Source organism: Hyalella azteca, unplaced genomic scaffold, assembly GCF_000764305.2.
Source record: "Hyalella azteca isolate HAZT.00-mixed unplaced genomic scaffold, Hazt_2.0.2 contig15466, whole genome shotgun sequence".
In the NCBI taxonomy this organism is placed as follows: Eukaryota; Metazoa; Arthropoda; class Malacostraca; order Amphipoda; family Hyalellidae; genus Hyalella; species Hyalella azteca.
In genome coordinates this window covers 544,705-571,441 of record NW_025945320.1, presented here as the reverse complement: position 1 = coordinate 571,441, position 26,737 = coordinate 544,705, and the positions used below count along the sequence as shown (strand labels likewise).

Genomic DNA, 26,737 nt, shown 5'->3' with positions numbered 1-26,737 from the left:
GCAATCACGCCTCGCTGGGAAGAATTGTCATCACAAATGGCTTGAGGTCCATCCACCTGTAACACGCCATAAACCAGACAGTTAACCTGTAAAACAAGCCCTGAAGCATTGCTTTGCAACACGAGAACAAATTTAAAACCAAGCACTCGTATCCACTATACAAAATCACGACATTGGACGTACGACTAATACCGAGATTAGGTAAGAAATACAGGGTGTAATAATTTCAATTTTTTTATTCCGTTACAGATAACTTTGAGCTGAGTATTCACAATGAACTATCACTAGAAACCTAAAACTTTCTACAAATACTTCACATTGGTTTCCGATTGAAACCAAAAACTTACATAGCTCCACACTTAAATAATGAATTGTTGCAGACAGCGATTATTTTCCTTAGCCCGAAATTTGACTGAAATAACAATCAGAGGTAAAGTAGACACTTCTTAACATTTGAATCAACATTATAGGTATCAATGAAACTATTCATCCTATAAGCGAATTGGGTTGTCGAAAGAGACGCACATAAAATGAAATATTGAGCTCCATAGACACGACGCACACTATGAATCCTGACTTGAAATTTAAATACATGAAGTTGTTTCTGATGACGTCATTTGGCAACGCTGGTGCTACGTGGGATTATTTGTTGCAGACTCCATGCCACTGATGTTGTTCGTTGATTGCTGGTCCATGAGATCAATGTGCACGCTCATTTTGTGGCGCATGAGATTGTTCTTGGTAGTAGATCTGTAATGGCAGAAGGTGCAAGAGAATGGCTTCTCGCCGGTATGGCGGCGCAGGTGAGTTTTGAGATTCCCAAGCAGAGGGGAGACATATGGGCAGAAGCTGCAACGATGCATCTGCTTTGCATGCTCCTTCCCTGCTTCAGACATCTGCTGTCGAGGTGACAAATTTGGCGCCGTCGAAAACTCGAAGTTGGAAGTGCGGAACGAAGTGCAGGAGGACGAAGCTTGAGAACTTTCTCCAGCAGAAGCGGACGAGCCGCTGGAGAAAGACATGAGGAACTCCAGCGACGGATCTTTGTGTTGCAGTGAGCGGGGTGGAGGAGGCATCACTGCTACAAGCGAGTTTCTGGACGATGAATTGCAGGTTAAGAGTGAGTGAAGTCCCTGCTGCTGCGACATATTTCCCTGTAAACAAGAACTCGCGTCAGATCAAACCAGTATACGCGTAGGTACGTAAACATCTAACATGCACTCCCACTAGTGCAGTTGAACGGCCTCCTCTGGAAGAGTTACATCGAGTAAAAAAAGGGCACCGCCTACTAACGTCAGAAACACGAAAGTATCTTGACACACTGTAATAATTTAACATTGAACGGATAACTGTGATATGCTGCGCAAACGCATGTCAGATAATATTTAATATTTCGCCATTTACGCAGATTTATAGATAGTAGCAGGTTTACGACCGCCAACCAAGTAAAGAGAGCGTAGTAATAGGGCATAAATTAATTTTATCTTCGCACATTCCTCATATGAATGTGGTTATTTTCTTGGTCCTTCAATACCGAGTCTTGAAGATAAGTGCTTATTATTAGTGAACTGAATTCAGGTTTTCTGTGACGCTTTGACCCGCTTCAAGCCCCTCAACGATGCCTCCGATCCAATAGTAATTAGCTAGCGCCATCAAGGCGAGGTATGGCCACTCCATGGATCATTTGGTGCCGGTGTAGGTTGTTTTTACGAGTCGTGGTGTAACGGCACATGGCGCATTTGAAGACCTTACGGGGCTCGTGAATCTTCATATGATCCGACAGATGATACTTGTTGAGAGTTCGGTAGGAACAGCGTTGACACGCAAAGCCTTCGTGAGTGTGAGCGGCGAGATGGTTTTGTAAGTGTGTCATGGTCTTGGCTTTGTAGTCACACAGTGGGCAACGATGCGGTCCAAGGTGGTTGTATCTCGAAGTACTTCCCCCAGCTGATTCCTCCTTCTCGCTCGAAGACAACGCAGATTTGGATGCCGCTTCAAAGCTCTGCGTGTCGGAGATAACTTCAAACTCAGACGAATGACAAGTGGTCACGGCAAGATGAGGATAAGAACCAACCTGTTGACAAGAGCACAGAGTTACCCATCAACCAGACAGCTTTTAAGGATTTTTTAACCTTGCATCGGCTGTCAAGGTATGAAAAAGAACAGCCTTAGCTAATTCCAAACGAGCGCAAAAGTGTAGCCGTTGCGTGCAATGCGATAGATTGGAGACCATACATGGCAATTTCAACGAGATATAACCGCCTGCGAGGATTGTGTAGAGCTCAAGGAAAACACGCAGCCACAATCAACAGACCAACACTAAGAGAAACTAAAGTAAAAGCGTAGCGATCACAATAATCTAACCAAACTAGGAAGGACTGGAGGTATAAGATTGAACATCTGTTTCCATACACTAACCGATCAGTAAGGTAAAAATAATGCAGAATTAATTGTTACAATAACTGGTTGATTGAACTTCAAAACCAATATCAATGAAGTTAACTTTGGTAAAAATGCATCCGTATTCAAGACGAATCCGTATGACACTAGAATGTCATCACTAAGTATTTTGCTGGTGTTGGGTATGCGTAGCCACGTGACGCTGAAGGTTGTGCTTCACAGTAGAGCGGTAGGAGCAGTGAGGGCAGGAGAAGGGCCTTTCGCCCGTATGAGTGCGCATGTGGATCCGCAAACTTTCAGGCTGCGTTGCCCGGTAGGCACAAACAGTGCATGCAAATGGGCGTTCGCCGCTGTGAGTACGAAGATGTCGCTTCATGTGGCTCCCGCATAATGTACTGTACGGACAAACAGGACAATTCATCGGCATTGAGATTTTCTTAGTAGCTTGGCCAGTTTCCGAGCTAAGCTGATGAGGTAGTAAATTGTGACGCCAAGCAGCCGTGGCAGACGTTATCTTGCTGAACTCGGAGATCGGTAGCTCACACTGGTCGTCGGGATGCAACACCTGCACGCAACACAACTTAGGTCAAAACACCCTGCACGCCCTGCACAACATTCGCAATAATGTGCAACATGTGTGCCCACCTGCACGCAACACAACTTAGGTCAAAACACCCTGCACGCCCAGCACAGCATTCGCAATAATGTGCAACATGTGTGCCCACCTGCACGCAACACAACTTAGGTCAAAACACCCTGCACGCCCTGCACAGCATTCGCAATAGTATTCAACATGTGCGCCATTATACATACATGTCGAAAGCGGCTTTCGCGGGAATTTGAAAAGTGGTGTCTAAAGAAAACTCGATAAGTTGGTTGAAGCCAAGAAAGTGAATTAAGAACAAAGACCAAGGATTTCATTTCCAGTCGAACTGAAGGTTAGAAAATATCAGGTATCTTGAGTATTATAGTAAAGAATTGTTTCGATGCCTGATGAGTACCATGAATCCTGTAAGCACGACGGTCAGAAGAAAAAAAAGTAATCGCGATGTTGCAAGATCCCACGAAACTTCAGTCCAGCTTAAAAATAAGGTCATTGAAGTTAAACCTCAGTTTGATCGCATTTCAACAATTCAAGGAAATGAAAGCATACCGACTTCAAGTGATTTATTGGAGAAAGTAAGAACTGTTCGACCTAGCAGAGCATCAGGGCGTCGCAGAGGAAGCATCAAAAATCAAAAAAATTCTGAAAATTTCTAGAATTCAACCCGATTATCCTATTTTAGAACACTTAGCTACTACCTGAAATGTCCTTTCCAATCAAAAGAGGCTATTTATGAGCCTTGAAGGTAAAAAATAACATATTGGATTCGATGAATGTTATAAATCCGAAGAAAATCAAACACTATTCTGAAGATGTAAAACAACGCAAGTAGACAATTAAGCTGAAAAAACCAACGTACATCCACCTGAATGCCAGGAGCACCAAAAACTGCACCATATAAATGGGGATTGTAACATTAATATACTGATCTAGTTCTCAAGTATTGCTCTGTCAATGATATCAATAGTAATTAGTACAATTCGCCGCAGAATGTACTAACGTAATGTAATTTCGAACAAATGGCATGAGTTTTTAACAACAGCTCAACAATTGCCAAAAATGCAGCTTCACAGCCGAAAACAACGGTTCTCTATTCATAACATTAGTGCACAGCTGTTCGAACAACTCTTATACTGTGCGTAAAACATGTACGCATTGAATGCACCCCTATGAGACACAAGTCGAAATGCATCAATGTGAGACGTAAGCAGCAGACTGGAAACATGAGCACTGGTCATAAAACGTCTGCATAGCCACAAAACAATGACAACTCGCACACGGCAGGCAGATCCTTGGTGTACCAAGGAGACCGAAAGCCTCACTCGCAGGGTTGGGTAGAAAACGAAGGCGCAAGCTGGTCCCTATGCAATGTCCGGATGTGTCTCAGCAGGTTACTTCGCACGCTGAAGCGGTGACCACACACACCACATTGATATGGTTGTTCGCCAGTGTGTTTCCGTACGTGATACTGCATATGGTTACGTGTCATGCACGTGTAGGGGCAATTGTTGCACTCGTATACACGTGCGGTGCATACAGGTCCCAGAGGAGAGAGTGGTTCAAGTCCAGGCATTCGTTTCTCGACGATGCGCACGCGGTATAACCCTTCATTCTCCTCGCCGCGAAGACGCGAAGCAGCGCCGTGATCTGCTTCTTCTGAGGAGACCCATCGAGGAACCTCGTCTCTCTTCTCCCCTGGCTGCTCACGAGACAAAAATGCACATTACTCTCGTACTCGCCGCTGCATGGCACGTACACTTCATCCCGTTCACATTCATGTCGCGGCAAGTCGTCGACTTCATTAGAAAAAAAGGGTTCGTCTAGACTAGAAAAGGGTTATCTGGTCGTCGAGGTAATGTATTGGACTGAAATACCCACGTGCTGTTGATGAATTAAATGAACAATTGATTCAACACCAAATTGTTGATCCTAACAATTGAAATGAGCGACTTTCAACACAATAATCAACTAACGAATGTTAACCGCACAAATATCGAGTAATTTTGATTTACAATTCCTTCGAGTTTAAGATACCCATAAATAACACTTGTCACGATGAATACTTGTGCAAACTAAGCAGGAGCCTACTTCTGAGTTTAGAACGTAGTTCGTTAGCCTGCGAGAAATCCGTAAGCGATTTTCAGTAGAATATCGCTAGTTATTGCGATGCGCAACGAAGGTTCTATCATTACATACCTACGCCGTTCATATCCTCAATACCGTGAACAATTTTTTGAAAATTATTATTTTGACCGGGTCTAAAGGTACCTTTACAATTCTTTCTTCGATATGATAGGGGGATCATATTATCAGCGAAGCTCTTCAGCGGAATGTGTGGAAAACACGGAAAAGGAAAATATATCAACCTCGTGTTTCTGCAATTTAATGCATAATCTCGATATAAAGTAGAAGGAACATGAACACTTAGGTTGGTCATGAAATACAATCAATTCAAGATTTTGCTTTAAAGCAAAGATGGAATCACGTCAAGACAATACTTCAACAAGGTACATTTTACTACATAAAAGCAAATTTATCCGCATTACGTATATTTCGCACTAGTGAGAATATTTTCTAATTCAACTCTAATGAAGTCGCTTACGCACAACGATAACATCAATATATCCGAACGAAACAGATTCAGTCTCTTATAACACCGCACAATCAAAGCGTAAATAAAGACCTTAATCACAAGCCGCAGGGGAATCGTTGAAGCATGGCAGTGGTCTGACGGTATCATAGCTACGCACTGCCAGTAGGCATGTTGGGATGCTTGGATCGGGTATGTCGGAGCACGTCGCTCCTGTAGTTGCTTCTGTACGCGCAATGCTGGCACGCAAAGGGCTTGACGATTCCGTGGGTTTTGACGTGCCTTCTGATGTTGTCCTTGCGAGGAGTGTTGAAGGAACACACTGAACAGCAGTACAAGGCAGAGCCATCATCTTGTGCCACAATTGCTGCCGCTGGTGCTAGCGAGTCCTGAGTCGCGCCCCCCGACAAGGTGTCACTATTGCAGTACTCATTTGCCAGTGGGTGGTGCAAGGCACTCGCCTGCAGGTTCGTCAGAAGATCAAGAGTCCCGGATGACAGAACGCTGCCCTGCAACATCAAGTCCCCATCCGAGGGGCCGGTCTGAGGCAAAACCTGCACGAGTACACAATACCTGTTAAGCCTCACTCAGCACCGCATACTATCCCCATGAGCTGTAAATCGTACTGCCTTCACCGCCACTTGTCGCGTCATAGGCCGTCGGGAGGTCATGTCTTGTCTCTGGATACTACAGACCAATTTCATGAATGACAACGACTAGTTTTTATAATGAGTTTCTCGTGTAAGTTCTTACGACCTCGTTAGTTAAATAACTTCGGGTAGATCTAACGCATACCTACAATCAACTAAGCTCACTGACAGCACAGGGACCATTGCCTTGAGAAAATGAACTGCACTAAGGTTAACAAATAGGAAATATTAGTTCATTATCGTATGAATTTTGAAACGGACCCTTCAACTGAAGGCACCTCAGGAGCTCGGTGGGTGTTCGTGTCGTAGTCGGGTATGCCGAAGGAGATCCCCTTTATACTTAGTGCTGTAGGGACACAAGCAACACTTGAAAGGCTTTTCACTGGTGTGCACTTTTAAATGCTGCCTCATGTTACTTTTACAAGCAGTTGAGTAGGAACACATGAAGCAGCGGTATAAAGATGGCCCCGCCACAAGGTAAGGAGGGCCAGTAAAGGCAGCTTGTGGAGCCCGAGGCATCGACTGCGTAGTAGCTGTGTCAGTTCCAGCACTATGCTCTAAAAGCTCGGGTGCATATTCGGAAATCGTCATCGTTGTCTGAAGTTCATGTGCCCCAAGACCTTCGCTGTACGATGCAACCTGAGAGAAGAGAACAAGCGCTGAAGCTCAACGTACTTTAGAGCCATCAGGCACGCAATCATCGCGTCTTCCCTCACACGGAGACCGTTTCCCCCAATTTCGGCAACGTCCACGTAGTCGGGTCGTTATAGACACTAATGCTGCCTGAACGCAAGCGAGCGAATGAAGATTCTACCCATGAAAATTAGCCGAACCGGATCTCCCAAAATAACCCATCATTACTTCAGATAAATCATTTGAGCGTAACTCGTTATTTCCACCGACATCACAGAATAATTTATAGATCCGAACACGAGAATTGAGCGGCCATTCGACTCTCAGAATCAATTTTAGCAACCACTCGAATTTGCACATATCCTAGTGACGAAAAATAACTGGAAATATAAGAAGAACGACTACAATTCCGGCCAGATATACTAACAAGACGGCCAGACATAAAATGCGAGACTCGAACGCGTTTAAAGGACGTCGTGGTGTCTCATTCGCGTGTGCTTGAGAACATCTTTCTTGAAGACGCTCCGATAGGAACAGTAAATGCACGAGAAAGGCTTGATGTTGAGATGCATCATGACGTGACTCTTCACGTTGTACTTCTTAAATGACGTGTAGGGACAGAGAGTGCAGCTGTGCATGGCAGGACGAGCGGTTGTATCAGTTACATACAAATTATCGACGTTCCCGTCATGAGTATTAGGGAGGTTTGCATGGGGATCAGATGGATTTCTTTGTAAGATAGGAATAGCCTTGAACGAAGATGTGTCGGTGTTCTGTGAAGATGTCTCTTGAACGTCAGAGCTTGGTGAAATTTGCCAGTTGGCAGGTTGACGTGACGATACAAGCCAGTTGGTGCCGATAGGCGCGCTACTCGATGTCGGTAAATGACTGGAGATAGAAGATGAAGCCAGTAAGTGAGTGTCACGTAAGGGGGCGTTATGAGGGCCCGGCATCTGTAAGTGAAGAAACAGCCTGGGTTACTAGCGACCTCACAACGCACGTCTTGTCGAAACTACCACTTGGCTTTTCAGCATTACAGCATGCATGTCCCGGTCAACTGCTACAATACGCAGGTACCGCTAACAAGAAGTATTGAGGCTTTCATGTAAAGTGAGGCTGGCCGTTATAAAATCAACTTCGTCGTCTTATTGACAAGCATTGATAAGCAGGCAGATCAATTTTCTTGCAACAGACTTGTATCACAATGGTTTCTATATTGATTTAACATTATTGAATGAAACAACAGATGTCAAAAATTACCCAGCCGTGTATTAAAAATCTCGTGGTACAGCCGCACGTAGTATTCAATCGGAATAAATTGACACTAAGCTGAAGCTCACATGCAGGACACATAACATTCCCAAGCCCGATCAGTGGCTTAGCTTGAACATGTTGCTGTACTAATTTTAATGGAAACAGTAAACGCGAAATATATAACCAATATATTAATCAAAATACAACGCAAAGCACATACTCCGTAAACATCACAGTTTTAAATATTCTTTCAACTTACAACTTAGAACAACTTTTTATATTAGAAATATAAATCTCCGAATAATCAACTCCAGATTATTTCAATGCGGGTACCCGTCAATACAATTTAGAAGCAATTTCAGACGAAGGGTGACGCAGGCTGCAACAGTTATCACCGCATCCTTACGTGACCATTAAATAATTTATTAATATAAACAACACTGGAGTCTAAACCAGAACTAATCTACGTCTGAAGTGGGGATTAACGTTTTAGTTACATACCTTTTACATCTATCAATTAATGGTTTTCCGTAACGCCTTAACTTATGACCGACGAAGAACATGGTAGCAAGAGCGTAGACAAAAATTTGTTTGAACCACAAATCTAAAGTATATGTACTACATGCACAACAGTGAATAAAAAGTGATGCAATAAATAATAATGAAAGGGTCAGGCCAATCATTTTAAAAAATATGCTGGTTGCGGTGCTAGTGGATGCGCAGCAAGGAAATGCCGTTTGAGAGAACACAGTTGAGTGTAACTGCAGCCACACACGCTGCAACTGAAAGGTTTCTCGCCCGTGTGTGTACGCTGGTGTCGTAAAAATTCGCTGCGGAACCTGAAGACTTTCGTGCAAAATTGGCAGTGGATGAGCTCATTATTGTAGCCCAGCGAGCATGCAACCGGTACGTTATCAACACCAGACGGGGTAGTTTCGTTGGTAATCGCAACGCGTGCGTTACTGCTGCTTGATCTAAAGGGCTTTGTGGAGACGTCGGGCACGACACAGCCGGCGAGGGAGGTAGCCAGGCTCTTCGAGACGACTCCTCCAGCCGCAGTCGTACGGTTGGTGACGTTTAGGTGTGAGCCGCTCAATTGAAGGGGAAGGACAAGGCGAGTAGGCGAGCTCTCCTGCACCTAGCGAGAGGAAAACGCCACTATTTAAGAAAACTCACGCGACTCACACCGATAACAACATTACATGCACGAGTGAACTGCAAGCGACTGCGTAAATAACACAATTATGGCAGCTGACACACCAAAGCGCCCTTGAGTCCAGTTATTGCAGCTATGTGACCAATATTCTCCCTCATATAAACAAACGATGTCCAAGACCACTAACTACAATTTGCAACCGAAGAGCTTAACTGAAAAATAGTGCAAGTAATACAAAAATACGATGCTGCAACGCCGTGACACGCAGGTGGATTAAATTTCACCTAAATAACAACGAAACATTTTATACTATAAAAATACTTAGAAAGTCTAAGCTATTATCCGACACAATAACAAACTAAAATCGTTTATATTATAAGTATGCGCTTGGTTTACATAAATCGTTCTTGCGAGCCCAAACTGAGCAAACACTAAAATAAGAGCATGAAATATAATGTATTTGTACCGTTTGAAAAGACAAACACAAAAGCATGTAACTAAAAACGCACATTTCAATACTCCACATTTCAATACTCCTTCACCGACGTTCCTTAGGATTGTCTTCCATTGCTGATGAATGAAGGTAGCAACTAAAAAACACATTTCAATGCTTTTCATGCTTAGCAAGGATGTGCGCCTTGAGATTGTCTTTCCTTGCAGAAGTATGAGGGCAGTACGGGCAGGCATAGGGTCGTAAGCTAGTGTGAGTGAGAAGGTGTCGCTGCAGATGACTTTGTGCGGGAAATACGGCATTACACAGCAGACATTGTCCTCCACCCGCAACTGAACGTTCTGCTAACGTAGTCCATTCCTGAACGTCCAGCTTGCGCAATCGTCCTCTTTGTTCGACGTTGTTAGTTGTTGCTATTTGGTCGAGTACTGAAATGGACTGGTTGCAGATTGTTGTTGCAACGGTGCCCTCGCAGGAGACGACACTCGCAGAAACTGGCTGGACGGATCTATCATACGCATCGCCTTTCATACGGCCGCCGTATTGGCGCGAGTGAGAGGGTGTGGGGACCGAGACTTCGACCTACAAGAGAGAGACAAGAGCTGCGTCAGAGGCACTACCTCACAACACTCAAGCCAAGGTAATCTAAGATCCGCAATCACGCATTTCATTATAGAAATTAATCAAAATGATGACGCACATGCAGTCATTAACAACAAAGATATTAGCCTCGAAATGATCATCTTTCTCAACGTTTTCAGGCACGTACGTTGTAGTCATCTAGCCTACTTTGAATTAATTGCTTCACCGAATATCAAAACATTGAGACAGTTCAAGGTTTTGTTCAGTATAAGACTATAATATTAACACAAGATAGTCATCAAGCCGCTCAATATCGAGTGGTCACAACAATTCACTAAAAAGGCACCAAAATTTCGACCACGTAGTTCTTATGGAGCTACACACAAGCGGAATCAGTCGTTGAAACAGCAACTTCGTAATGACGTTGCGTGCGCGTTCCAGTGTTGGTTACATCTCAGCAACATGTGGATGCATTAACTGAGTTCTGTGCACAGCGTTGATGTGGCGCACCAAGTTATCGTTCCTGGCACAGCGGAAGAAGCAGTGAGGACACACGTATGGTTTCTCTCCAGTATGCGTAAGCAGATGTCTCCTCAAGTCGGCCATCTGCGTGAAATTACGTCCGCAGTATTGGCAAGCGAGTCGATGTGACGACTCATCAGTTGTACCAGAGATGCTTGAATAATTGGTATCAGAGAATGGCATTTCAGAGGGACGAGTCTTCGGGAATAATGCGAGTCCGTCGTATGGTATTGTCTTGGATCCGGCTGCGAGCAAGCGGCCGTTTGGCAAATCAAAAGCAAGAGTCGACGATGAGTTGACGCGGTCGCGAGGCGTGCAGTGTCGAGACCGAGCGACCTAAGACAAGAACAAGACGCTGTCAGTCAACGCGGAGAGGCTACCAGACAGCGAGAGGTGGAGTCAAAGAGACACAAATGAACAGTGACGCAATCGATCCACAGGAGAATCGCTCATCGAGATTTTTATTAAAGTCCTGCGAATAAATTACGTGAATTATGACTCTCTTAAAACAAGAATGTGGAGAAACATTTCCAAAAGTAGAATGCTAAGTGCCAGCCTTGTAAAAAAAATTTCAAGATATAGCGATACGTTAACTCGTAATATAAGATCAAGATCACATCAGAAAAATATCTAAGTGATGAGTTTCTAGAGCTAACAAGCTCACACCAACTAACTAAACTTGCAAAGGATCATAAATGTATCATAAAAAGGCTAAATCAAGCACCAAAAATATGGATTTTTATATTTACTGCAACACAGATCATAGAATACCATTATCCTTTATCATAACATCGCCTCGCTCATGCACTGCAACGACATTCTCCGCGGTTTACAAAGTATAAAAGAAAACCTCGCATACAATGATAGTTACAACCATTTTTTTAGATTAGCAATTTTGTTTAGATTAGCCATTAGATTAGTAATAAGTAATAACAGTAAAATATCGCAGTATGGTAACAATTTCAACACATACGCACATACGATCATGAATTAAACTATCGGTGAACCACGTTCTTGAGAACTTCGGACAATGAACTACAAGAGGAAAAGAGATCCAAGTATCATACAAATATTTTATTATAGCAATAATTATTGTATTTCTCTCGTACTTGTGATAGTAATGTCACAAAAAAGAGTCATCAGGTGCAATAAAATAAGTCTATTGTTCATTACACACACAACGATGTGTAATGCAATGAGGGGAAGCCTAATAAGATATGATGCGATCTCTCATAAGCAATAGAAAATTAACTTCACCGACTGCATGGAACTAAGCAAAGATGAGTAATAATATCTTTTATGAAATAAGTCAGTAATGTATTGAACGTTTCAAAATATTGTTTAAGAATACCTGCACTTCGAAGTCAATTGAGGCAACATTAGCATATAAACCAGCAAATGTCAGATTTTACAACACGATAAATAATTATGATTAAATAAATGATACCATTGTACCCAAGCATGTCAAAAATATATCTGTCGGTATGATTTCAGCAACGTCGTACAAAATCGTATCGTTCGTATTTGGACGATCACTGTATCTGGACTTCGAGGCAAAATCTTGACCATGGTCCTCTAGCAGGGATGTTCCGTGCATGGTTCTGGATACTCATAACCACATGGGATGCTTCATTGAAATTTGATGACGTAAAAAGCAGTGTTGGCGCAAATTAAATTTTCTATTACAGCTGTAAGCGCACTGTGGACAACTATAAGGACGCTCGCCGGTATGAACAAGCATGTGGCGCTTGAGCTCCGACGGGCTGTTGAAGGAGAGGCCGCAGGGAGGCACATTCGAACACTCATAGCGCCTTAAACGAACCGCATCAGGCATTGCGGCTCTTTGGGCAGCGCCTGTTTTGTCTGATGACATCAATGGCCGTTCACTACTCGACGACTTTCCAGACGACTCAGCAACAGACGGGAAATCAGAGCGACCCTCGAGCAGGTCGCGCGAATACCAAACGGACGACAGGATTGACGGTGGCACCTATACGGGAGAACACGGGTCTTAGGCTCATGGAGTCAAAGAGGAAGTCGCATGTAACTGGAGTGTTGTGCAGCCTGACATTCGCGCCCAACAATTGCACTCGAATAACGAAATGTCGGAATACCTCCAAGTCTAACCCTTGATATAAACTGCTATTTAGTCGGAGAAGTATTTATAATGACAACAGTATTTCTTACAATAATTTCATTACACAATACCGATCTAAGGAATAAGCAACATATGTTACTCAAATAACACGCAAGAAACGCTCACATTTATGTTTCTCTTTACATTCAAAGAGTTTCAGTTACACACCAGAAAAATATCATAGATTTGACATCTTCTCATTCAAAAATATCTGACTAAGGGTAACTCTTCATAAAATGTTCAGTTAATACAACATTAGGAACATTATAGTCAGGAAAGTGACTAAAATATTGAAATAATTTCGCGGCCACTCGTGATATCCATAAAATAATATGCAAAGCAGCATTACACGCTCGAAGCGAAGAAGCATAATAAATTCCTTTAATTGATTACACATTTGTGAGTCGCTGATCACGTCTTGCTAGCGATTGTCATTGATACACCTAGCATTGAAATAGTGTGGGCTTTCTCTACCTAAATTCAGATTCACGCGCTGGGAATCGAAAACACTAAGATCAATACATTAGTTGCGCATGCAAATACAATTAGATTTGGTAACTTTCAATGCATACGTATCAACTAAACTATGAAAATTACATAAATAAGTATTAAAGACATAAATAAGACATAATCAGCGATAGCAGAAAATTTCAACACATAAAGCTTAACAACACAAACATTTGACGTGACAGTTGGTGCAAAGTGGAAAAAACTCTTTGCTTTTTGGAGCTCCAATATTGTAGTAGTTTACGGATACAATGAAAAAGCTGACTGGCAGGTAAACGACTGTGTTATTGCAGTACCACGATTTAGTCTGAGATAAAAATGCATATGTAATAATGTAAAGTAAATATTTTCGATTTAACGACCTGGATACGTACTTCAAAGTAACGGGTTTCTGCTTAATCCATTCGATCGTACATATCTCAGCGAATCTCCAAGTACGGCACATGTGCACGATCAGTTCTCTTACTCGCTACTCTGTATTACTTGTACAGTTGTTCATTCATAAAAAAAGGTGGCAGTTTCACAACGTAGAGACTAGTATAAGAATATAGATCAATAGAACAAACCATGACAAAAAACATGGATTTTTCACATCCGTGTTAAGTGATACCGCAGACTAAAAATATGTAACGTAGAGCTTATTTCTACGATGTTCCAACTACACCTCTTAGTCTGGTTATTTCATCTCGGTCATGGAAACCCGATTAACTAAAATATTCTCTTTCAGCAGAATCTTGTTTTAGGACAAGAAGATTTTAACATTCAGCGTATTACAGCTGCCGACCAATATTGAACATAAAACGTTGCATATTAAATTAATCTTGACAATAATTTATAGCATAACTGCTCCTGTCTTCAGGCACACACTCAGCCGCATCGATAATTTTTTTTTCATCCGTGTTGAGGGTCATGAATGTTCAAATTATACAAAAAAAAATAATTCATTCATTGTGATTTGTTGCCAAGAAATAATGGATGAAAATAGATCAGGCTTGGCTGATGGGTTGATGTGTGCTTAAGCCACGAGACACACAATATTTTGTTGAATGGAAGAGCTCGGCAAGATCTTACTGGTCAAGGCCATCGCACTGGCTCAAGAAAAGAACACGATTTCATTTCAGGGAGCGCAAAAAGACTTATTCATTGCCTAAATTGTAAGCTATAAAAATCAAGATGAGTTTATTTTCTCGTCACTCACCGATTTTCCAATAACATTGAAGAATATCTGGCAAAAACTTTTTATGCAAAAATTGGTATTAAATTTACAAAAATTACATTATTGAATGATTCCACTATGGTAACTTGCTAAGCTGCTTCCACCAACATATGTAGACATGAGACCAATACTCATCATAAAGTTGTTACCATGTTTTGATCAGTACAAGTGATTCTAAACTTCAATTTTGTTTCATGGTCCTGGCCATTTTTTAGAATTTTCATGGTCCTAGCCCTTAACTTGTCAGTCGCAAAAATTGTTCAAGTTTACATTTGCAAAAAATACAACAATTTTGAAAGAATATACATTCATCCACTAAAAATAGAGCTATTACCACTTGTCAAACTAACCAGAATATTTACATGTCAAGAGCTTCATACATGAGATGAGTTAATTCCAAACGATTTTTTTTATAGGCAGGAACAAAATGATTCGAAATTTTAGGACCAATCGTTCTCCATGTGGAGCACTAAGCGGCTGACAGCCTAATTGTTTAATTGCATTATTCTCTTATGAAGATGCGTGAAGAATTGCATCGGGTAGAAGACTGTCTTTACACAATTTTCTCATGATATACATGAAGTGATGTACGCAGTAACAAACTTTCTCGGATAGAACACTGTTTTTACACAATTTTCTCATGATATGCATGAAGTGATGCACGCGGTAACAAACTTTCTGACGAGTTTTGGTCTCAAGATAAGAAGAGAAGCAACACTCACCATCTGACGTGCCTGAGACGCTTCACTCGTGAAGCCTTCAGCAGAGAAGCCGGAGAGGCTGCCATCTCCCTCCCATAAGAACGAGTTCTGTCGCCGCGCAAAATATATAAATAATCATTCATGATTTGGAACAGTCGCCGCGCAAAATATAAATAGTCATTCATTATTTGGAACACGAGTGAATCTGGTAGTGAATTCTGTTCAATTATTCCCAATCAATTCAGATTTCAGCGCCTTACACTCATAATAATTAAAGTCATTTTATACATAAAGCAGAATAAATAACTCGTACTTTATTTCTGTAGCTCTCTTAATTAACACAAAACAACGAGAATGAATAACCATTTCGAAACTTGAGGAAATCCATAAACAGCCTTGCAATTAAATTAACATATACTAATGCAAATCACGATGCATTCATCTCTCTATATATAGACTAAAGACTCACACGGACCAAACCATTACACAAAAGTCTATAACAACACAAGTTAAATGCAATAGTCTATAACAACACTAGTTAAATGCAATAGTCTATAACAACACTAGTTAAATACATAAAAAAGTCTATAACCTAAGCTAATGACGCCACACTAACCTCCTGGTATCCCGACGCGCCCGCGAGGTTCGACTCGTCGTGCTGTTCATCAAGCAGCGCCGCGTTGTCGTAGTCTTCGTTGGACGCGTCACGCATGTCCAGACCGAGCTGCTCGTGTAGCGATGCTTTGTTGTCTACCTCCTCTACGTCGTTATTGTCTGCTTCTTGTAGCTCCGTTTTGACGTCACCTTCTTCTTCTCCATCTAGCATCATCTGCATGAAAAATAAATAATGAATATGACTTGTGAATTATTAGTGTTTCATGCATGAACATGAACAACCTTCGAAGTGGCTCTGGTGGTCTCAAATCCCTAAAGAAGTATTCGTTTTACAAGTTTATATTAAGAACTATTCTGCATTGCTAAAATAACCTGGTTCTCAATAATGTTGACTGTAAATTTGGGCTAAAAGCAGCAATATCATGGCTTAGAAAACGTCTATGTATGGCAGCAAAAACTTATAATAGAGTTTGGTTTCTAAAGAAATACTGTTTGATACAACTCACTTGTTCTGGTTCTCTTTTACTTTTAATTTGACTAGAAGATTTATTTTTATTAGAGCCTTCAGATCTTCTGTTGGCGTTAATGGAAGAATTTTCTGCCTCTTCAGAGGCATCAGTGAGCCCTTGGGTCTCTCTGGTGCCATCTTCATTATCTCCACTAGGAGCTACAGGCGCACTCTTGGCATTGTGACTGCCATGGTGATGATGGTGGTGGTGATGGTCTCGGCTTCTACCACTCGGTCGCGACCTCACAGGACTGAGGATTTCTTCAGAAACATCCGACGAGTTCTCTCTTCTTCTTCTCTTGGCACGAGGGCTGTCCTCGCCTCTCTGAGATCTTTTGTGTTGTTCTCTACCTATACTAGAATTATCTTTAGATTCCATAGGATCTTCATCAGGAACTGCTAAGCCTTTGATTTTCAAACACTCGGCAGCTTTGATAAGCCCAGCTAATTTCTCCTGCACAACATTAACTTCACCAACATACATATAATTCAACAAGGCTTCCAAGTCTTCAGAATTGATGTCTTTCAAGACTATAACAGGATGTTTGCACTGTGTCCTCTCAAACATCTCCTCAAAATATTCACTACAAGTTGACAGCACAAACTTATGCAGAGAATAAAATCTCCCATCACAGGCCAGGGTGACATCACTGTAGGATTCCTGCACACAGAGAGGTAAACATATTGAATACTGTATACTTACTAAAAAAGGTGATATTAACACTTAGTACGTTATTTAATGCATTGTCAGCCTCATATTATAAATGAAGACAGAAACTTGAATATTAAAAATATGTACAGTCAAAACAAGGAACAACCAAACCAAATGCTTTATATTTTCAACATTTATTATTTGTGGTGTACTACATAAATATCAAACTTATTTTGCTGGCAAGTATTTGAATGTAGGCTCTTAAGATCGCTGAAACAAAAGGGGTCATGTACCTGCAGATTTATCTTACTGGCCACGTTATTAGATCTTAGCAAAAGAATTAACCACACATAACATTATACTCTGCACGTAATGTTAGACAATCACTAATGTGCACCTGAAAATGAGTAATAATCCATATTGCCATTCATGCTTTGTTTTTAATGATGGAAGTTCTTTGCAATATCTCTCACGTCAGGGAATGGGATAATATAACATATTACCACAGCTAGATATATCAAGCATCATTAATATAAAATCTAACCCAGAGATCTACCAAGCATAAATACCTTGACAATTTCTCAACCAACCAAACGACCTACTAAGTGTAAATACCTTGAAAATTTCTCAAGCAACCAAAGCAATGTACTCACTTTTGATCGAATATTAGAAAGGACATGGAAGAAGGTTGATCGGTGGTTATTCCACTTCAGGGACAGCAGCCCAGTAGCCATGGCAGCTCGTCTGGAAAGCAAAACATAATTATTTGCCAATTGTAAGTAGTACTAGTCAATAGATAGCAATTACCTACATTAACAGAACTAGGGAAAAATTCTTCTGACATCTATTTTATGTTTTCTTTTCTTCAGTAAGCAAGAGTGGAAGCCTTTTCTCTAACTATTTCATAGGTTTTCTTTTGCAGTTTGAAGCCAAGGAATATTGAAAACCAATATCTAATATCATACAAAAATATGGTTCTATGGTAAACCCCAACTTTGCGGTAGGGTTTCTGTTTGTGGGGGGGGAGGTTAGAGGGTCAGGTGTGGCAGAGCAGATATTCACTTTAATTATATATATTTGAAATATCCCTTCCATGGTTTGAAAACCATGGAATAAGGGTTTTTTGGGGTTTTAAAGCCAAACCCATGGTTTGAAAACGACACAATCCTCTTATTGAACTGCACCACTGTTTCCAACAGCATTGAATGTGACAAAATACATAATTAGTGGAATGTGTAACATTTCCTTATAAATATATATTTGAGTGTTTTATCTCCAAAAACATATAAGTTGCAACTCAGCAGATATAGACTGCACTTAAATTACAGTTGGTAACTACAAAACGTATAATATTCACAAGAACTACAATTTGTAGGGTTTTATCCCCACATAATAAGTAAAATCCTGTTTCAGTGTTACCAATCAGTTGTTGTTCAGTTTTGTTCATGAAAAGATCATTTGTTTTGGAGCCCAGAAATAGCCTGTGATAAATTGGTATTTTGTTAATAGTTATTATATAAGGTTTCTTAGAGTATGTGTGTACAGCTGGCACTCAAAATCTCTGGTTTCCCATTGATCCCATGTTGTTGTATCCTAGATAAATTGCATCGTATAACAATTTTGAAATTTTTCATTTCAAAAACTATTTAACAGCAGTAAAGACGTAAAAGTGCTCATATAATCATTTTTCTCATCGAGTTAGTGTCATATGCAACAGTTTGGTAACATATCTTCTAATGCACTATATTTTCAACAAACAAAGTGCATGATATTGAAAATTATATGCATTTTTTGGTAATTTTTTTCTAGGGATAACATGCATGAATGGGAATCAAATTTATTATTTCATGAAATAATCTCATGGGTTTTATAGTCTAAATATAAATCATATACTTCACACAAATAATCTATTCCTATTTTTGCTCTCCATTTTGACCATGTCTATTCTAAGGGTGGTTAAGCAGAAAAAACTTTTGAGCTTCAATGAAAATACAGGAATTAGCATTTGTCACAGCAATGTTGATGGAGAAGAGGATGAAGTTAGGGATTGAATTTTGCATCCTAAACAAAATGAATGAATTTGATATGAAAGTCTTGCAGCACTGTATGAATTCCAAGAATACCCACCAACCAGAAATAGCAAAATGCAAACAAGCTGATTAGGAATTGGAAAAAAAGAGGAAGAGGAGTGTATGAGAAGATTGTAAGTAAAATAATTCCAATTAAATTACAAAGATAACACAACAACAAAATTGTCAATATTTGTCAAATTTGACAAGATTTTCCAGTGACAACTGTAGAGAAATAAGATGAACCTAAAAAAGTTGCAACTGTAGCATGTTCAGACTATATTCAAAAAATTTTTTTTAATGAATGGGAGGGACTATACAAAACTAACAAAAGGGATGCTGAATATATGAACCTGCAAATAAAAAGTCAAAGTTCAGCCTCCTAGCATCCTTGTTGTGGTCCCTGGAGCCAAAAACATTGACAATTTTAACCAAATTGTTCACTTCACTTTCCAGAAGAAAATCAAACCAGGTGTAGAAACGGGTGCATGTGTAAAATCAGATTTCTATGCAATAAATGGAATAGTTAAATATATATAATGGAATATTCAATAGTTGAGTAACAGTATCTTTTAACTGCTTTTCAGCCTAACATGGAGACTGGAGAGTAAGCTTTTAGTTAGTCAAAGTTAACTCCCTAAAATATGTGAATAAAAGTGACTGTAACAGTTCCATTCACCATTTTGTATTAATATATAAAAAATATAACTCGGTACTCACAGCAGTGAGTGACAGAGAGCGCATTTTCTCATTGACAAAAACTTGAGGTCACGGATGGATGGACAGATGGACGGACGGACAGACGGACATGGCGAGCACAATAGTCCATTTTTTCCATAAATGAGAAAATGTGCTAAAAACTATTTAGAACTTTAAAATTAGATTTAATTGTAAAAGAAGATTTGTTTATATGTGAACATCACCACAACGAATATGACAATAGTTAACTTAGTTCCAACTTTTAGTATTTAGATTCATTCCACCAAAACCTCTCAATAGATTAAGTACTCAGGTGTAGCAATGGTCATCCCATACTAATTACTTTGTTTAATAACTGAATTGATTTATACTGTTTATAATTGTTTTCTATGTATTTGTGTAACATGTAACAATCTATTATTTATACAGGATTCTATATCGAGATCACAAAAAAAAAGTTTATTTCCCTCAAACCAAATGTGAGATGCTTTATGACCATACATTTTTGAAGCTAGAAATTCTTGGGTAACTTTTTTAATACGTTGTTGTTACCTGATTGCTTATTTATCCTTAATCTTAATCATGTTAAAATATGTTATCTTATATTTTGGCTATGTGCCAGTCACTGCCTGATGTTCCTTATGAGTGACACACTGGGTGGAATTCCAGGGATAATGCTTCATATAATAGAGATTGATCCAGCCTGGTTAGTAGATTCATATTATCAGCTAAATTTACAGGAAAATCTCTAAGGTTTAGATTTTTTGATCTAATATAATAAGGGCTCATCAATCCTCATCCGCTCATGTACATACTCTGAATGATTCTGAGTATCTGAATAGTTATTGATTTTATAAAATGCATTGATGCATTGAAATTACAAAACTAAATCAATATTATGCAAATAATAATAAAAACAAGAAATGAAATAATACATTGACTGATTAATTAAATTGTTTCCTCATTTTAGGAGGTAAAGGGAGTTGACTGTTGTCTGTTAGGGACACATGTTAAATTTAATCAACTGTTAAACAGGTAGGGTAAACGCGGTATATTCCAACATTGTGGACTTCTTGACTTTTTTCCTTTATATTAAGCTTTTTCTTAGTGCCATGCATTCGTTGATGGTTGAAATAGTGACGTCATACTTTTGAGCGCCATACCATTGCCAAAACACTAGGTCTGGGCCGTCTGGCGGGAAAATGATGAGATCCAAAGAGAGACAGTGCGCATCACCCAGTGAGAACATCAAAAAATGTGTCAAAGTTAATAGTTGACTTTGCTCTACCAAATAGTTATAAACTGTTTGTGTAGAAGGAATATTATGGTTTGAGACTTTTAAATACGTCTGTGAATATATTAGGAATCCATTATGTATACTTGTATTTGCTGATTTCAAGTGGTAAAAAAATTAATAGATGATCAAGTTAAGAGACGGTTTTAGACACATAAAAACTAATTCCGACACAGCTTGGAATTAGACACACACAGCTCGTTCCAAACTGTGTGCAAAAATTAAAACTTTCTTAATTAAAAGCTTGATAGCTCATAATTAAAAGCCTAATTAAGTAGTATTCAATATTCAATAGTGTTCTTAAGGGCCTTCTAGACGCTCAATATTATTGTGCAATATGGTTTGCACAATATATTGACGGCAGCTCCTAGACGCTCAATATTATTGTTCAATATTTTGGGTTACGCAATATTACTGAGCGTGTAGGGGCCATATTGATGGGTTGCGCAATATATTGTGCAATTACGCCCCCAGACATGCAACTGTACTGCGCAAACAGTGCCAGCCAGACTTTCACGTAGCCAACATGTTGAACGATAATGACTTGTGCTGCGTAATAATTGCTGTGTCAGCAAGTCGTAAAAAAAGTAAGAGAGGCTTGCAAAAAGGTAGAAAATGGTCGAAACATGGTTCATCAACAGAGAGAAGTTCACCCACGAAAAATTACTTAATGAATTGAGAATGATTGAACCTAATGATTTCCAAACTTTTTGACAAACTCCATGCTTTGGTTACTCCTGCAATTGGTAAAAGCAGCTCTATCAAGCGCGATGCTACTCCTACAACCCAATGTTTGTCCATAACCCTCCGCTATCTAGCTACTGGGAATAGCTTCGAAGATATGAAATTTCTAACTGCATTGTCACCTCAGTCCATATCTAACATTGTTATGGAAGCTTGCACCGCTCTGATCAACTGCCTCAAAGAATACATTAAGGTAAGTAAGTAATTTTGTCATTTAGTTAGAACCTTTTATTGAAAAAATCACACTACATTATGAAGAAAAATATGTGAGATTTTTTGGAGAATGAAGTCCATCACGAATTCGGGAAAAACGTCTTACTGAAAAGTAGCGAAATTGGTATGTACCTAGCTCCTGTGATGAGGTGCCTGCAGGAGTGTTTTGAAGCAATGAAGACATATTGATGGGTATTGCAAGGATATTTCCATAGTCTTGGCACTTGACATCCCATAGAGCTGGGAGACCACGATACACCTCGATGAATTCCAGCATAAATTCTTTATCAGCTTTCTTAACATCTGCCATGATGTAAACCATGTTGCTAAAATGACGTGTAGATAAGCGTAGAACTGCTCCATACGACCACTGGGGACACACTGACAAAACATTACGCAATATAGCCCCTACACGGCAAAATATCTTCCAGTTTGCGCAATATATTTACAAGATTCTGAAAATCACGCAATATATTGCGCAGTCCGTCAATATCGCCCCTAGATGGTCAATAATATTGTGCAAACCTAAATATTGCGCAATAATATTGTGCGTCTAGAGGCCGCTTAATTCCAAGCTGTGTCGTATTCCAATACAGCTCACACAGCGATAGGAATTCAAACACAAGAGTGTCGGCATTACGAATTAGTAGTTGGAAGCGCAGCCGGAAATCCGGAATTAGTCTCACAAAATGCCAAATTTAGTCGCACACAGTGTTGGAATATATGGATTTGGTAGGTTTGCATTCTAAAGGCTTTTAAATAAATATAGCAACATTTTGTGACGTTTCATTGTTTCTGGTGCATAGTGCGATGTTTTGAGGGTGACGTAAAGCAAACAGAACTTGAGTTGCGCGTACGGTGTATTTTCTATAGCCATTCATTTCTTGCTACATCCTTAAAGTGTCGGAATATACCACGTTTACCCTATTTAATATCAATAAATGTCTTATTAAATTCCTTTTATCTTCATTGAAAATGAAGACCTTTAATTTTTTGGTTTTGTTACTGCCCTATTCTATTTGCTTTTACATTCTTGGTAAATAGTTTTGATTCCATTCCATTCTATATACAAAAAAAAAATATCTAATGAATGTTATGGATTTTTAAATAGTTTTAGGCTTCAAAAGGTCTAAATAAAGAATAAAATTAGGTATATAAAAATTCATTTTACTATTGCTGTGCGCAAATTACTAAGTCTCACGCTAACTTCCCAGCAGCTAGCTAGCCTCTAATAAGACTGATTAAACATCCATGATCCACACTTGTTTTTAAATAAATTAGGGATGAACTCAAGGCAGAAAGGATGAGAAAATAATAACAAAGAATTATTAATCCTAGCTATAAATTTCTTGCAATTTCCATTAATATATATAGGTACAAAAAATTTCTCTTCTTGCAGGCTTATAGGAATCCATCCAATATTTCAAATTCATGCCTTCAAAAGGGCAGTGGACTGAGACTCAAGAGCCGAGAGGTGACTATAGTATAGCTATAGACTGAGTATAGAGTATAGGTAGCCAGTGGGCAGTGGCCTAACCAGACCTATGTTGAGTCATTTGCAATTTTGCAGTTAAGCACAATTACGTACTGAATTAGATAGTAATTCAGTATTGGTGAACATATTCAATTTATTCATAGGGTAAACGCGGTACATTCCGACACATTAAGGACGCATCGAGAAATGAAAAACTATAAAAAAAAACCGTATGCGTTACGTAAGTTCTGTTGCCTTCACATGACTCTCAAAACACTTCACTACGCGTCAGCAACAATGAAACGTCACAAAATGTTGCCATATTTATTAAAAAGCCTTTAGAATGGAAACCTACCAAATCCCTATGGAACTAAAACAAAGCTTAATATAAAGGAAAAGCTGGAGAGGTGACGGAATTACCTACGATGTCGGAATATACCGCGTTTACCCTAATTGTTTCTATTTGGATGTTAAGGTTCATGTTTAAAGAGATCACCTTTCAGCCTTCACCTGTAGTGTTAGAATAGAGTTATCGATGTCATGATGTGGTACCTAGATTAGAAAAACGTAGGTCCTAGGTAGGTATTAGAAAGTCAAAGTCAGCAACAAAATCAGATTAGAAATGAGCTTTGATTTCCCTATTCATTAAAAACTCGGATAATTATTTATGATTGATATGAAATGAATGAATAGTTCTTGTTTATATGTTTAAAACGCCGATAAATAGCAAAAACACTTTAGGGCTTAGGTGAAGCGAAGTATTGGAAAGGAAACACTGAAACAGTCTCATGAAGAAAGATTGAAGATTATGAAGCTTCCAAGCCTCAGTTATCGACGTCTGCGTGGGGACCTCAGTATACTCATTGTCTATACAAGGTCCCTGAAGGGTTACTAGAATTTGAAACAAGAACCAACACCAGGGGCCACGGCTATAAGCTAAAAAAATCGGACCGGTCGATGCTCTTGCAAACGCATAAGTACTCACAATAATTCCCTGCCACCATGCATGGAACTAAAACAAAGCTTAATATAAAGGAAAAACTAGAGAAGTGACGGAATTACCTACGATGTCGGAATATACCGCGTTTACCCTAGTAGGTATTGGAGAACATATTCATAATTATTTCTCTTTGGAGTTTGGATGTTAAGGTTCATGTTAAAAGATATCACCATGACACAATTCACCTGTAGTGTTAGAATAGATTTATCGATGTGGTAGGCTGGTAGCTAGATTAGAAAAACGTAGGGGTAGGCTTATTAGAAAGTCAAAGTCAGCATTCAGCAACAAAATCAGATTAGCAATGAGCTTTGACTTCCCTGTTCATTAAAAATTCGGATAATTATTTATGATATGAATGAATAGTTCTTGTTTATATGTTTGAAACGCCGATAAGTAGCAAAAACTCTTTAGGCGAAGCGAAGTATTGGAAAGGAAAAAGTCTCGTTAGCTTCTAACAAGTTAGCCTCATCGTTACACACCTACGAGCATCATGTCACAGGTATACAACACGGATGAGGAGTTGAATGACGTAAGTAAAAGTAAGAAATTTCACTGTATTTTTCTATTGACACGATTTAAAATTAGGAAATGGTGTGCTCACCTAAATTTAAGTAGAGACTATCTGTTCAAACAGCACATTCTTCGCTTATTGAGCGAGTACACAATGGATAGACGCGGGATGCGATCACTGATGCCTGAGGCAAAATTTTCGAAATAAAAATTTCGTAAGCAGTGCATGAAGTTTTTTCACTCAAAATTCATTTTGGTATTGGAATGAATAAAACCAGCAATATATTCATTTTAAGTTTTTTCCAGTCCTAACACCATTTAATGTGGATCAGTTACGCGTCAGGCATATGTTAACTGTAATTCAGGTTTCTTTTTTTGTTTCATATGTCCTGTGAGAAAAAAGCAATAACATAATAGTGCTGAAACATACTGGTAATTAATTTTAGTTTTCTTTGTAGATTAGCAAACTCAATCGACAATTCTAGGGACCCGCCTGCGGACTCGCGCAACTGGGACCGAATCGACACTTCAGCGAACTCGCCTGCGAGCTCGAAACTCTGGCACTCATAAATCCTTCAATAATGAACGAATTTTATTCAAATTTGAAATATAAGTAGATAATATCAGTAATTTGCGGACGGAATTTTTTCTGATTTTTACATCAATAATTTTTTTGTTAATACGGAAAACCTAACTTCATTTTCAACTCTGGCACTCATAAATCCGTCAATAATGAATGGATTTTATTCAAATTTAAAATATAAGTAGATAAGCAACTGGGCCACTCATAAACTCGATCGACAATTCTACGGACTCGCCAGCGGACTCGCCTGCGGACTCGCGCAACTGGGCCGCTCATAATTCCTTTAATACTTAACGGATCTGCATGAATTTTGGAATGTGAGTATTAATTATCGATACGCTGCCGCAGGAATTATTACAGTTTTTTTATGAATTATTTCCTAACCTAACCTAACCCAATAATAAATCATGTAAAAATCTGTAATAATTCCTGCGGCAGCGTATCGATAATTAATACTCACATTCCAAAATTCATGCAGATCCGTTAAGCATTGAAGGAATTATGAGTGGCCCAGTTGCGCGAGTCCGCAGGCGAGTCCGTAGAATTGTCGATTGAGTGATCATAAGCACCTAAATTCGCAGTGATATATGGTTCATGATATGCTATATGGTTCATGATATGTGATTCATGATATATGTTTCATGATATATGGTACCTACATGATATATGGTACCTACATGATATATGGTGCATGGTATATCCAAACTACTGAACATATTTGCACGAAACCTTAAATAAACATACTGAATCGACACTTTTGCTAAGTGAACTGATATGAAGTAATAACACTTCATACAAATAACGTTCATATATTATTAGTCTGCTTATATCGCAAGTTCACAAGGAATTTAAAAGCAAAGAAAACGCCAAGAAAATTCACCATATCGATATTGAAAACGTTTGTTGAGGCAGATTTCAATAGTTTCTGCAAGAGGAATATTAGTGAACAAATTTTCCACATCGAATGAAGCCA

The 26,737-nt window shown here is 39.4% G+C and overlaps 1 protein-coding gene across 11 annotated transcripts; it reads right to left on the bottom strand.

Moving 5' to 3' along the window:
- Positions 1-80: 80 nt before the first annotated feature.
- LOC108679120 (longitudinals lacking protein, isoforms H/M/V) lies at positions 81-25,360 on the bottom strand. Of its 11 annotated transcripts, XM_018167695.2 has the most exons (7): positions 25,273-25,360; positions 17,832-17,922; positions 16,525-17,187; positions 16,020-16,232; positions 15,425-15,511; positions 10,772-11,178; positions 10,198-10,320 (listed from the first exon to the last, which is right to left on the bottom strand). In XM_018167695.2, exons 2-7 carry the CDS (start codon positions 17,910-17,912, stop codon positions 10,266-10,268), a joined length of 1,506 nt encoding a protein of 501 aa, XP_018023184.2. In that variant the 5' UTR covers positions 17,913-17,922; positions 25,273-25,360; the 3' UTR covers positions 10,198-10,265. The 11 variants fall into 11 exon arrangements, with proteins under 11 accessions (XP_018023178.1, XP_018023182.1, XP_018023185.1 ...); XM_018167689.2 differs by lacking the exons at positions 10,198-10,320; positions 10,772-11,178 and adding an exon at positions 81-1,154; XM_018167693.2 differs by lacking the exons at positions 10,198-10,320; positions 10,772-11,178 and adding an exon at positions 1,170-2,074.
- Positions 25,361-26,737: the final 1,377 nt, after the last annotated feature.